The following is a 14,341-nucleotide window of genomic DNA, read 5'->3' as shown; positions in this document are numbered from 1 at the left end:
TGTTCTGGTGTATTGTTAGGTATCTACTGATGTGTTCTGGTGTATTGTTAGGTATCTATCTACTGATGTGTTCTGGTGTATTGTTAGGTACCTACTGATGTGTTCTGGTGTATTGTTAGGTATCTACTGATGTGTTCTGGTGTATTGTTAGGTATCTACTGATGTGTTCTGGTGTATTGTTAGGTATCTACTGATGTGTTCTGGTGTATTGTTAGGTATCTATCTACTGATGTGTTCTGGTGTATTGTTAGGTATCTATCTACTGATGTGTTCTGGTGTATTGTTAGGTATCTACTGATGTGTTCTGGTGTATTGTTAGGTATCTACTGATGTGTTCTGGTGTATTGTTAGGTATCTACTGATGTGTTCTGGTGTATTGTTAGGTATCTATCTACTGATGTGTTCTGGTGTATTGTTAGGTATCTACTGATGTGTTCTGGTGTATTGTTAGGTATCTACTGATGTGTTCTGGTGTATTGTTAGGTATCTACTACTGATGTGTTCTGGTGTATTGTTAGGTATCTACTGATGTGTTCTGGTGTATTGTTAGGTATCTACTGATGTGTTCTGGTGTATTGTTAGGTATCTATCTACTGATGTGTTCTGGTGTATTGTTAGGTATCTATCTACTGATGTGTTCTGGTGTATTGTTAGGTATCTACTACTGATGTGTTCTGGTGTATTGTTAGGTATCTACTGATGTGTTCTGGTGTATTGTTAGGTATCTACTGATGTGTTCTGGTGTATTGTTAGGTATCTACTGATGTGTTCTGGTGTATTGTTAGGTATCTATCTACTGATGTGTTCTGGTGTATTGTTAGGTATCTACTACTGATGTGTTCTGGTGTATTGTTAGGTATCTATCTACTGATGTGTTCTGGTGTATTGTTAGGTATCTATCTACTGATGTGTTCTGGTGTATTGTTAGGTATCTACTGATGTGTTCTGGTGTATTGTTAGGTATCTACTACTGATGTGTTCTGGTGTATTGTTAGGTATCTACTGATGTGTTCTGGTGTATTGTTAGGTACCTACTGATGTGTTCTGGTGTATTGTTAGGTATCTACTACTGATGTGTTCTGGTGTATTGTTAGGTATCTACTGATGTGTTCTGGTGTATTGTTAGGTATCTATCTACTGATGTGTTCTGGTGTATTGTTAGGTATCTACTGATGTGTTCTGGTGTATTGTTAGGTACCTACTGATGTGTTCTGGTGTATTGTTAGGTATCTACTACTGATGTGTTCTGGTGTATTGTTAGGTATCTACTGATGTGTTCTGGTGTATTGTTAGGTATCTATCTACTGATGTGTTCTGGTGTATTGTTAGGTATCTATCTACTGATGTGTTCTGGTGTATTGTTAGGTATCTACTGATGTGTTCTGGTGTATTGTTAGGTATCTATCTACTGATGTGTTCTGGTGTATTGTTAGGTATCTACTGATGTGTTCTGGTGTATTGTTAGGTATCTATCTACTGATGTGTTCTGGTGTATTGTTAGGTATCTACTGATGTGTTCTGGTGTATTGTTAGGTATCTACTGATGTGTTCTGGTGTATTGTTAGGTATCTACTGATGTGTTCTGGTGTATTATTAGGTATCTATCTACTGATGTGTTCTGGTGTATTGTTAGGTATCTATCTACTGATGTGTTCTGGTGTATTGTTAGGTATCTACTGATGTGTTCTGGTGTATTGTTAGGTATCTACTGATGTGTTCTGGTGTATTGTTAGGTATCTACTGATGTGTTCTGGTGTATTGTTAGGTATCTATCTACTGATGTGTTCTGGTGTATTGTTAGGTATCTACTGATGTGTTCTGGTGTATTGTTAGGTATCTACTGATGTGTTCTGGTGTATTGTTAGGTATCTACTGATGTGTTCTGGTGTATTGTTAGGTATCTACTACTGATGTGTTCTGGTGTATTGTTAGGTATCTACTGATGTGTTCTGGTGTATTGTTAGGTATCTACTGATGTGTTCTGGTGTATTGTTAGGTATCTACTGATGTGTTCTGGTGTATTGTTAGGTATCTATCTACTGATGTGTTCTGGTGTATTGTTAGGTATCTATCTACTGATGTGTTCTGGTGTATTGTTAGGTATCTACTGATGTGTTCTGGTGTATTGTTAGGTATCTACTGATGTGTTCTGGTGTATTGTTAGGTATCTACTGATGTGTTCTGGTGTATTGTTAGGTATCTACTGATGTGTTCTGGTGTATTGTTAGGTATCTATCTACTGATGTGTTCTGGTGTATTGTTAGGTATCTACTGATGTGTTCTGGTGTATTGTTAGGTATCTACTGATGTGTTCTGGTGTATTGTTAGGTACCTACTGATGTGTTCTGGTGTATTGTTAGGTATCTACTGATGTGTTCTGGTGTATTGTTAGGTATCTATCTACTGATGTGTTCTGGTGTATTGTTAGGTATCTATCTACTGATGTGTTCTGGTGTATTGTTAGGTATCTACTGATGTGTTCTGGTGTATTGTTAGGTATCTATCTACTGATGTGTTCTGGTGTATTGTTAGGTATCTACTACTGATGTGTTCTGGTGTATTGTTAGGTATCTACTACTGATGTGTTCTGGTGTATTGTTAGGTATCTACTGATGTGTTCTGGTGTATTGTTAGGTATCTATCTACTGATGTGTTCTGGTGTATTGTTAGGTATCTACTGATGTGTTCTGGTGTATTGTTAGGTATATATCTACTGATGTGTTCTGGTGTATTGTTAGGTACCTACTGATGTGTTCTGGTGTATTGTTAGGTATCTACTGATGTGTTCTGGTGTATTGTTAGGTACCTATGTACTAACCTACCTGCTTGTTGTGTCGTGGCTGCAGCAGCAGTAGCTTGTTCTCCCCAGGTGGGTGGCTGTGGCTGGGGGAGGAGCAGCCGGCTGTCTCGGCACACCCTCTAGGCTGCAGTACAGAAAAGGGAGGCTGGGTGCTCAGCCTGAAACTCAGAGGCATCTCTGTACTGTTCTTCAACTGGAACGTCCGTGTGACGGAACACTTCCTCTGGACCATCTGAGAAAACACAACATGGTAGAGAAGTTACCCAATGACAAAATATGTGCCTGTAAATGGAAGAAATGCAACAGGGCAGACAGAAAAATGTCCAGTGGTTAAAAATATATATTTTACTGTTGAAAAGCAACGTCAAGTATAAACACAGTAAAGTACAAAAAACACTATTTTACTCAAAACATTTTTCGTGCCCTTTAGTGTGTGTCCTTTACTGTATTTTATTATTGGGATATCACTTTCCAACAGGAAAAGTTCAAAACCCCCTGGAGGACATATTTAAATATGTAGGTGGTTTGGCAGGTGTCTCAGACCCACCTCATTGTGTGGCTCGCCCTGTATTAAATCACTAGCCACAGCACAGAACTCCAGACACTCCTCTTCCTCCTCCATCTGCACTGACAGGCTAAAGAGGAACACAGCAAGTCACTGACAGGCTATGAGGGAGTCAGGAGAGGAACACAGCAAGTCACTGACAGGCTATGAGGGAGTCAGGAGAGGAACACAGCAAGTCACTGACAGGCTATGAGGGAGTCAGAGGAACACACAGCAAGTCACTGACAGGCTATGAGGGAGTCAGAGGAACACACAGCAAGTCACTGACAGGCTATGAGGGAGTCAGAGGAACACACAGCAAGTCACTGACAGGCTATGAGGGAGTCAGGAGAGGAACACACAGCAAGTCACTGACAGGCTATGAGGGAGTCAGAGGAACACACAGAAAGTCACTGACAGGCTATGAGGGAGTCAGAGGAACACACAGCAAGTCACTGACAGGCTATGAGGGAGTCAGGAGAGGAACACACAGCAAGTCACTGACAGGCAATGAGGGAGTCAGAGGAACACACAGCAAGTCACTGACAGGCTATGAGGGAGTCAGAGGAACACACAGCAAGTTACTGACAGGCTATGAGGGAGTCAGGAGAGGAACACACAGCAAGTCACTGACAGGCTATGAGGGAGTCAGAGGAACACAGCAAGTCACTGACAGGCTATGAGGGAGTCAGGAGAGGAACACACAGCAAGTCACTGACAGGCAATGAGGGAGTCAGAGGAACACACAGCAAGTCACTGACAGGCTCTGAGGGAGTCAGGAGAGGAACACACAGCAAGTCACTGACAGGCAATGAGGGAGTCAGAGGAACACACAGCAAGTCACTGACAGGCTATGGGGGAAAAAGGAGAGGAACACACAGCAAGTCACTGACAGGCAATGAGGGAGTCAGAGGAACACACAGCAAGTCACTGACAGGCTATGAGGGAGTCAGAGGAACACAGAGCAAGTCACTGACAGGCTATGAGGGAGTCAGAGGAAAACAGAGCAAGTTGCTGACAGGCTAAAGAGATGAACACAGACAGTAAGTCACTGACAGACTAAAGAGATGAACACAGACAGTAAGTCCCTGACAGTGTCTTCATTGACATTTTCAACCTCTCCCTGTCCAAGTCTGTAATACCAACACGCAGCACTCACGTCTGTAGCCATGAAGTGCTTTGAAAGGCTGGTCATGGCTCACATCAACACCATTATCCCAGAAACCCTAGACCCACTCCAAATTGCATACTGCCCAAACAGATCCACAGATGATGCAATCTCAATCACACTCCACACTGCCCTTTCCCACCTGGACAAAAGGAACACCTAAGTGAGAATGCTATTCATTGACTACAGCTTAGCATTCAAATGAAATAAAATACCATTTTATTTGTCACCTACACATGGTTAGCAGATGTTAATGTGAGTGTAGTGAAATGCTTGTGCTTCTAGTTCCGACCGTGCAGTAACATCTAACAAGTAATCTAACAATTTCACAACAACTACCTTTTACACACAAGTGTAAAGGAATGAATAAGAATATGTACATGAAAATATATGCGATGGCCGAACGGCATAGGCAAGATTCAGTAGATGGTATAGAGTAGAGTATATACATATGAGATGAGTAATGTAGGCTATGTAAACATTAAATAAAGTTGCATTGTTTAAAGTGACTAGTGATACCTTTATTACGTTCAATTGTTTGTTATTAAAGTGGCTGGAGTTGAGTCTGTATGTTGGCAGCAGCCACTCAATGTTAGTGATGGCTGTTTAACAGTCTGATGGCCTTGAGATAGAAGCTGTTTTTCAGTCTCTCGGTCCCAGCTTTGATGCACCTGTACTGACCTCGCCTTCTGGATGATAGCGGGGTGAACAGGCAGTGGATCGGGTTGTTGTCTTGATTATATTTTTGGCCTTCCTGTGACATCGGGTGGTGTAGGTGTCCTGGAGGGCAGGTAGTTTGCCCCCGGTGATGCGTTGTGCAGACCTCACTACCCTCTGGAGAGCCTTATGGTTGTGGGCGGAGCAGTTGCCGTACCAGGCGGTGATACAGCCCAACAGGATGCTCTCGATTGTGCATCTGTAAAAGTTTGTGAGTGTTTTTGGTGACAAGCCAAATTTCTTCAGCCTCCTGAGGTTGAAGAGGCGCTGTTGGGCCTTCTTCACCACGCTGTCTGTGTGGGTGGACCATTTCAGTTTGTCCGTGATGTGTACGCAGAGGAACTTTCCAACTTCTCCACTATTGTCCAGTCTGTGGATTTGGGGGTGCTCCCTCTGCTGTTTCCTGAAGTCCACGATCATCTCCTTTGTTTTGTTGACGTTGATTGTGAGGTTATTTTCCTGACACCACACTCCGAGGGCCCTCACCTCCTCCCTGTAGGCCGTCTCATCGTTGTTGGTAACCACTGTTGTGTCGTCTGCAAACGTGATGATTGAGTTGGAGGCGTGCATGGCCACGCTGTCATGGGTGAACAGGGAGTACAGGAGAGGGCTCAGAACGCACCCTTGTGGGGCCCCAGTGTTGAGGATCAGCGGGGTGAAGATGTTGTTACCTACCCTCACCAGCTGGGGGTGGCCCGTCAGGAAGTCCAGTACCCAGTTGCACAGGGCGGGATTGAGACCCAGGGTCTCAAGTTTAATGACGAGTTTGGAGGGTACTATGGTGTTAAATGCTGAGCTGTAGTCGATGAACAGCATTCTCACATAGGTATTCTTCTTGTCCAGATGGGTTAGGGCAGTGTGCAATGTGATTGCAGCGTCTGTGGACCTGTTTGGGGCGGTAAGCAAATTGGAGTGGGTCTAGGGTGTCAGGTAGAGTGGAGGTGATATGGTCCTTGACTAGTCTCTCAAAGCACTTCATGATGACGGAAGTGAGTGCAACAGGACGATAGTCATTTAGCTCAGTTACCTTCGCTATCTTGGGAACAGGAACAATGGCGGCCCTCTTGAAGCATGTGGGAACAGCAGACTGGGATAAGGATTGATTGAATATGTCCGTAAACACATCAGCCAGCTAGCTGGTCTGCGCATGCTCTGAGGATGCGGCTGGGGATGCCGTCTGGGCCTGCAGCCTTGCGAGGGTTAACACGTTTAAATATTTTACTCACGTTGGCTGCAGTGAAGGAGAGCCCGCAGGTTTTGGCAGCGGGCCGTGTCAGTGGCACTGTATTGTCCTCAAACCGAGCAAAGAAGTTGTTTAGTTTGTCTGGGAGCTAGACATTGTGGTCCGCGACGGGGCTGGTTTTCCTTTTGTAGTCCGTGATTGACTGTTGTACCCTGCAACATACCTCTCGTGTCTGAGCCGTTGAATTGCAACTCTACTTTGTCTCTATATTGACGCTTAGCTTGTTTGATTGCCTTGCGGCGGGAATAGCTAAACTGTTTGTATTTGGTCATGTTTCCGGTCACCTTGCCTTGATTAAAAGCAGTGGTTCGCGAGTTCAGTTTTGCGCGAATGCTGCTATCAATCCACGGTTTCTGGTTGGGGAATGTTTTAATAGACACCGATGCACGTGCTAATAAACGCGATCACCGAATCAGCGAATTCATCTATGTTATTGTCCAACGCTATGCGGAACATATCCCAGTCCACGTGATTGAAGCAATCTTGAAGCGTGGAATCCGATTGGTCGGACCAGCATTGAACAGACCTGAGCACGGGTGCTTCCTGTTTTAGTTTCTTTCTATAGGCTGGGAGCAATAAAATGGAGTCATGGTCAGATTTTCCGAAAGGAGGGCAGGGGAGGGCTTTATATGCATTGCGGAAGTTAGAATAACAATGATCCAGGGTTTTTCCAGCCCGGGTCGCGCATTCGATATGCTGATGAAATTTAGGGAGCCTTGTTTTCAGATTAGCCTTGTTAAAATCCCCAGCTACAATAAATGCAGCCTCAGGATATGTGGTTTCCAGTTTACATAGAGTCAAATTAAGTTATTTCAGGGCTGTCGATGTGTCTGCTTGGGGGGGATATACACGACTGTGATTATGATCGAAGTTAATTCTCTTGGTAGATAATGCGGTTGGCATTTGATTGTAAGGAATTCTATGTCAGGTGAACAAAATGACTGCTGTATGTTGTTATGATCACACCACGTCTCGTTAATCATAAGGCATACACCCCTGCCCCTCTTCTTACCAGAGAGATGTTTGTTTCTGTCGGCGCGGTGCGTGAAGAAACCAGGTGGCTGTACTGACTCTGATGACGTATCCAGAGTGAGCCATGTTTCCGTGAAACAAAGAATGTTACAATCTCTGATGTCTCTCTGGAAGGCAACCCTTGCTCGAATTTCATCAACCTTGTTGTCAAGAGACTGGACATTGGTGAGTAGTAAACTCGGGAGCGGTGCGCGATGTGCCCGTCTACGGAGCCTGACCAGAAGACCGCTCCGTCTGCCCCTTCTGCGGCGCCGTTGTTTTGGGTCGGCGGCTGGGATCCGATCCATTGTCCTGGGTGGTGGACCAAACAGGGGATCCGCTTCGGGAAAGTCGTATTCCTGGTCGTAATGTTGGTGAGTTGACGTTGCTCTTATATCCAATAGTTCCTCCCGGCTATATGTAATAAAACCTAATATTTCCTGGGGTAACAATGTAAGAAATAACACATAAAAAAACGAAATACTGCATAGTTTCCTAGGAACGCGAAGCGAGGCTGCAATCTCTGTCGGCACGGAAGTGCCCTCAAAGCTCATCAATAAGCTAAGGACCCTGGGACTAAACACCACCCTCTGGAACTGGATCCTGGACTTCCTGACGGGCCGCCCCTAGGTGGTAAGGGTATGTAGCAACGCTGATTCGCCACGCTGATCCTCAACATGGGGACCCCTCAGGGGTGCGTGCTCAGTCCGCTCCTGTACTCCCTGTTCACTCATGACTGCACGGCCAGACACGACTCCAACACCATCAATAAGTTTGCAGATGACACAATAGTGGTAGGCCTGATCACCGACAATGATGAGACAGCCTTTTGGGAGGTGGTCAGAGACCTGGCCGTGTGGTGCCAGGACATCATCCTCTCCCTCAACGTGATCAAGACTAAGGAGATGATTGTGGACCACAGGAAAAAGAAGACCGAGCACGCCCCCATTCTCATCGACGGGGCTGCAGTGGAGCAGGTTGAAAGCATCACCAACAAACTAACCTGGTCCAAGCACACCAAGACAGTCGTGAAGAAGGCACGACAAAACTTATTCCCCCTCAGGAGACTGAAAATATTTGGCATGGGTCCTCAAAGGGTTCTACAGCTGGCAACTGCTCGGCCTCTGACCGCAAGGCACTACAGAGGGTAGTGTGAATGGCCCAGTACATCACTGGGGCTCCAGCCACCCTAGTCATAGACTTTTCTCTCAGCTACTGCACGGCAAGCGGTACCGGAGCGCAAAGTCTAGGTCCAAGAGGCTTCTAAACAGCTTCTAACCCTAAGCCATAAGACTCCTGAACACCTAATCAAATGGCTACTCAGACAATCTTTTACACAGCTGCTACTCTCTGTTGTCATCTATGCATAGTCACTTTAATAACTCTACCTTCATGTACATATTACCTCAACTAACCAGTGCCCCCACATATTGACTCTTTACCGGTACCCCCCTGTATATGGTCTCGCTATTGTTATTATACTGCTGCTCTTTAATGACTTGTTACTTTTTTTTATTCTTATCCATATTCTTTTTAACTGCATTGTTGGTTAAGGGTTTGTAAGTAAGCATTTCACTCTGAGGTCTACACCTGTTGTAGTCGGCGCATGTGACTAATAAAATGTGATTTGATTTGACCGGCTAAAGAGATGAACACAGACAGGAAGTCAGTGACAGGCTGAAGAGATGAACACAGACAGGAAGTAACTGACAGGCTGAAGAGATGAACACAGACAGGAAGTCACTGACAGGCTAATGAGATGAACACAGACAGGAAGTCACTGACAGGCTAAAGAGATGAACACAGACAGGAAGTCACTGACAGGCTGAAGAGATGACCACCTGCTCTACAATTTCATACATTCAGTTGATTTACAGAACAGCTAGGTTTATAGAACAGCTAGGTTGACAGAACAGCTAGGTTTACAGAACAGTTGATTTACAGAACAGCTAGGTTTACAGAACAGCTAGGTTTACAGATCTGTTCTGCTACACATTGGGATATAATGCTACACATTCAGTTGGTTTACAGAACAGTAGGTTTACAGAACAGATAGGTTCTGTAAACCTACTGAAAACCTATCTGTTCTGTAAACCTACTGTTCTGTAAACCTACTGAAAACCTATCTGTTCTGCCACACATTGGGATAGTTTTCGCGGACGCCGATTAAGCCAAGTCCTGGACTTAAAGGAAGCTCAATGGAGAATCTCCATTGAAAGAACAGTGGCTTGCGAAAGTATTCACCCCCCTTGGCATTTTACCTATTTTGTTGCCTTACAATCTGGAATTAAAATTGATTTTTGAGGGGTTTGTATCATTTGATTTACATAACACTTTGAAGATGCTAAATATTTTTTATTGTGAAACAAGCAAGAAATAAGACAAAAGAAACTGTACACTTAAGTGTGCATAACTATTCACCCCCCAAAGTCAATACTTTGTAGAGCCACCTTTTGCAGCAATTACAGCTGCAAGTCTCTTGTGGTATGTCTCTATAAGCTTGGCACATTTCATGGCAAAACTGCTCCAGCTCCTTCAAGTTGGATGGGCTCTGCTGGTGTACAGCAATATTTAAGTCATACCACAGATTCTCAATTGGATTGAGGTCTGGGCTTTGACTAGGCCATTCCAAGACATTTAAATGTTTCCCCTTAAACCACTTGAGTGTTGCTTTAGCAGTATGCTTAGGGTCATTGTCCTGCTGGAAGGTGAACCTCCGTCCCAGTCTCAAAGACTGAAACAGGTTTCCTCAAGAATTTCCCTGTATTTATTTCCATCCATCATTCCTTCAATTCCAACCAGTTTCTCACTCCCTGCCGATGAAAAACAGGGTTTGCTCCAGACATAGCGTTTTCCTTGATAGCCAAAAACCTCAATTTTAGTCTCATCTGACCAGAGTACGTTATTTTATGTGTATGGGGAGTCTCCCACATGCCTTTGGGTGAACAGCGAACATGTTTTCTTATTTTTTTCTTGAAGCATTGGCTTTTTCTGGCAACTCTTCCGTAAAGCCCAGCTCTGTGGAGTGTACGGCTTAAAGTGGTCCTATGGACAGATACTCTAATCTCCGCCGTGGAGCTTTGCAGCTCCTTCAGGGTTATATTTGGTCTCTTTGTTGCCTCTCTGATTAATGCCCTCCTTGCCTGGTCCATGAGTTTGGCTCTCTCTTGGCAGGTTTGTTGTGGTGGCATATTCTTTCCATTTTGTAATAACGGATTTAATGGTGCACCGTGGGATTTTCAAAGTTTAGGGTATTTATTTATGACCCAACCCTGGTCTGTACTTCTCCATAACTTTGTCCCTGACCTGTTTGGAGAGATCCTTGGTCTTCATGGTGCCGCTTGCTTGGTGGTGCCCTTTGCTTAGTGGTGTTGCAGACTCTGGGGCCTTTCAGAACAGGTGTATATATACTGAGATCATGTGACACTTAGATTGCACACAGGTGGACTTTATTTAACAAATTATGTGACTTCTGAAGGTATTTGGTTGCACCAGATCTTATTTAGGGGCTTCATAGCAAAGGGGATGAATACATATGCACGCACCAATTTTCCGTTCATAATTATTTTGAATTTTTTGGAACAAGTCATTTTTTTAATTTCACTTCACCAATTTGGACTTTTTTTGTGTATGTCCATTACATGAAATCCCCCCAAAATCTATTTAAATTACAGGTTGTAATGCAACAAAATAGTAAAAACGACAAGGGGGATGAATACTTTTGCAAGGCACTGTACGTTTTAGTCTTGGAAACCACCCAATTAAGCATAATGGTCAATAGTGGTTTCTTACACGGCAGGTCTGACGGAGGCCTGGAGGTCCAATCTGAGAGGTTCCAGATCCTGACCCTGAGCCCTTTGAACCTTACCTGGGATACAGGACGACACCTGGAAAGACACACATGTGAGTACCAAACATAACATGGTGACAGAATCATGGCACATCAAATTTGGAAGGAACCATATTACCTTGGAGTCAAGGCTCATGAAGCCCAAAGCGAAGGATACACAGGTAGCATTAGAGGTCAGTTCTGACAGGGTCAGGGGAGTGAAGGAGACGTGGATGGTGCTGCTTCCCCCTGCTGGGACATTCTGGAATAACAACAAGGTTATAAGACTGGTCAACATACCTGCTTTCCAGTCTGCTGTATACAGCACAATTAACGTGATGGTCTCTTAAAGATGGACATACTATCTGTTGTGGGGTGATGCAGTATGGGTAGTCTGCTGTAGTGATGCAGTATGGGTAGTCTGCTGTGTGTACTATCTGTTGTAGAGTGATGCTGTATGGGTAGTCTGCTGTATGTACTATCCAGAGATGGAAGAGGAAGAGAGACATATAGCGTCAATGAACTAAGCAGACCAGACCCAGCTGCTATCACATTGGTGTTTAAACAGACCAGAACCAGAACCAGCTGCTACCTGTTTGGTGCTTATGGGAGAGCCACTCCTTAGACTCCTTGGTCCGTGTTTCAAGATGGGTCGGGTGGGTTGCCAACATCGCTGCTGACCCCTGGCGCCAGTTTACGTGAGCCAATCCCCGCCCTGGCGACGCAACGTGGTCCGACCTGGTTGACAGTCACAACCCCCCCCCCCCCCCCATAGGGAGACATGACACAGCGGGTACTAAGTCCTTGGCCCCGGGAAGCGGCGAGTACGGAGCAGGGGCGCTGTAAGCTCACGGCCGAAACCGGTAGCCAACTTTGCCCCCAGCCCTTCCAAGCCGACCCAGAGCCTGTCGAGGCGCACCAACGACGGAGGAAATGAGCCCGGGGAGGCTGAGCCCGATCGGGGGTCAGTCCCACAAGGGGATCCTACCACATCGGACCCACCGACCCTGACCCGAGTTGAATCCTCCGGGCGGACTGTACGGACCCCACCCATTTACCTTTCAACAATTTCACGCCCTCTTGAACTCTTTCTTCAAAGTTTTTTTCAACTTTCCCTAACAGTAATTGTCAATAATCAGTCTCGTGCCGGTATTAAGCCTTAGATGGAGTTTACCATCCGGTTTGGGCTGCATTCCCAAACAACCTCGCACCATCCACGTGCTGAGTCTCGATCAGAAAGACTCAGGCCCCCGATCGACACTGGTTAAAGCGGTCTTCTCCGATACGCTCCCTGGAACTTCCTGACCTCCAGACCTATAGGCCTATACTCACACCCAGGGTCAACACCCCTCTCTCTGGACCTGAGAGTGTACAGCTTACTCCCTTGACCTTCATGACCTCCAGGCCTATAGGCCTAAAGCCATACACTCCCAGCCCGCCTGCATGCCTCTCCCTGGGGCTGAGAGATTCAGTATGGGTAGCTTGCCGTGGAGTGATGCAGTATGGGTAGTTTGCTGTGGAGTGGTTCAGTATGGGTAGTTTGCTGTGGAGTGATGCAGTATGGGTAGTGTGCTGTGGCGTGATGCAGATATGGGTAGTGAGGCAGTATGTATGGGCAGTCTGCTGTACCTAGCTAACAACAAACATTCCCTTAAGAGTCTCATTAGGTCATTAACTAGCGTTTTCATAAGAATGTTTCCGTTATGTGCAAGGAATGTTTCCAAGAGACCATTCCCTTCATATCAAAAAGAACTTACCGAGCATGGTTACCATGTTCTCAGAACATAATATATTAATGTTATAGACATATTAAATGAGAACATTGCAAAAACATGAATGTGTCCAGTTTTCTGTGGGTTAGGAGAGTATTCAATCAACTTTCCACCAAACATGAGAATGGATTACCAAGAAAAACTTCCAAAAGGACAAATTTGAGGTAGAAAGGAGGAGTTGGAGCACTCAACAACAAAAGAAGACAGAGATTTCTTTATGCTCACTTTAATCTATTGTACAGGATGTAAACTGATGACTGACATTTCTAAGTCAAGCTGACGTCTTCTTCGGAGTTCCACCAAGCATACACAGAACATGGTTGCCATGTGCACAGAACATAAGATATTCATGTTCTAGATACGTTTCATGTGAACGTTGCATTCACAGTGCACACACAGTGCTTTTAACTGACATATTGACACACAATTACATTGTGAATGTTAAATTATTCTGTCATTATTATTCAACATGTCCTGTTAAATTATTCTGTCATTATTATTCAACATGTCCTCACCTGGGATTTGAACTCACAACCTCTTGGTTCACGGTACTCCAATTTCCTGCTATGCCACCATGTCAGATATCAGTTAATCTGACTATTCTCTCATCACTGACTGGATTTGATGATAATAGCACTGGTTTACGGGCTCCTAATCAACTGTGCTATTTTGTGGGGTTTTTTGTACATAATGTTGCTGCTACTGTCTCTTATGACCGAAAAGAGCTTCTGGATATCAGAAAAGCAATTACGCACCTCTAACTGGACAAAGATTTTTAAATTAATTATTTGAAGGATATACTAGTTCTCCGAGACCAGGCCCAAGTGAAGAAAAAATGGAAATAGAAGGGGCAGAGATCGGGGTGTGAGAATTAGTCGGCAAAACCCGCCTCTACCATCCGTTCTATTGGCTAACGTGCAATCACTGGAAAATAAACTAGATGATCTCCGGTTGAGACTATCCTATCAACGGGACATTAAAATCTGTAATATCTTATGTTTCACCGAGATGAGGCTGAACCACGACACAGATAATACACAGTTGGCTGTGTTTTCCGTGCATCTGCAGGAACAGCTATGTCTGGTAAGACAAGGCTTGGGGGGGTGTGTCTATTTTTCAATAACAGCTGGAGCGCGATGTCTAATATTAACAAAGTCTTGAGGTATTGCTCATCTGAGGTAGAGTACCTGCGGAAATGGTCAGATGACGCGGATGCTACGCTACATTATCCCAACAAGAAGCCTGTCGATTACAGGC

General features: G+C 44.7%; 1 protein-coding gene across 1 annotated transcript in view; it reads right to left on the bottom strand.

Moving 5' to 3' along the window:
- The window catches only part of LOC139420502 (DLEC1 cilia and flagella associated protein), a 112,045-nt gene that overhangs the window by 12,521 nt on the left and 85,183 nt on the right, over positions 1-14,341 (bottom strand). Inside the window, exons 30-33 of the mRNA XM_071170709.1 lie at positions 11,452-11,574; positions 11,276-11,370; positions 3,348-3,435; positions 2,823-3,032 (exon numbers count right to left, since the gene is read on the bottom strand). Of these exons, the coding sequence (XP_071026810.1) occupies positions 2,823-3,032; positions 3,348-3,435; positions 11,276-11,370; positions 11,452-11,574 (516 nt within the window). The remainder of the gene's footprint in view (positions 1-2,822; positions 3,033-3,347; positions 3,436-11,275; positions 11,371-11,451; positions 11,575-14,341) is intronic.

The sequence above is a fragment of the Oncorhynchus clarkii genome, chromosome 11, assembly GCF_045791955.1.
Source record: "Oncorhynchus clarkii lewisi isolate Uvic-CL-2024 chromosome 11, UVic_Ocla_1.0, whole genome shotgun sequence".
In the NCBI taxonomy this organism is placed as follows: domain Eukaryota; kingdom Metazoa; phylum Chordata; class Actinopteri; order Salmoniformes; family Salmonidae; genus Oncorhynchus; species Oncorhynchus clarkii.
This window is presented reverse-complemented; position numbering and strand designations above follow the sequence as displayed.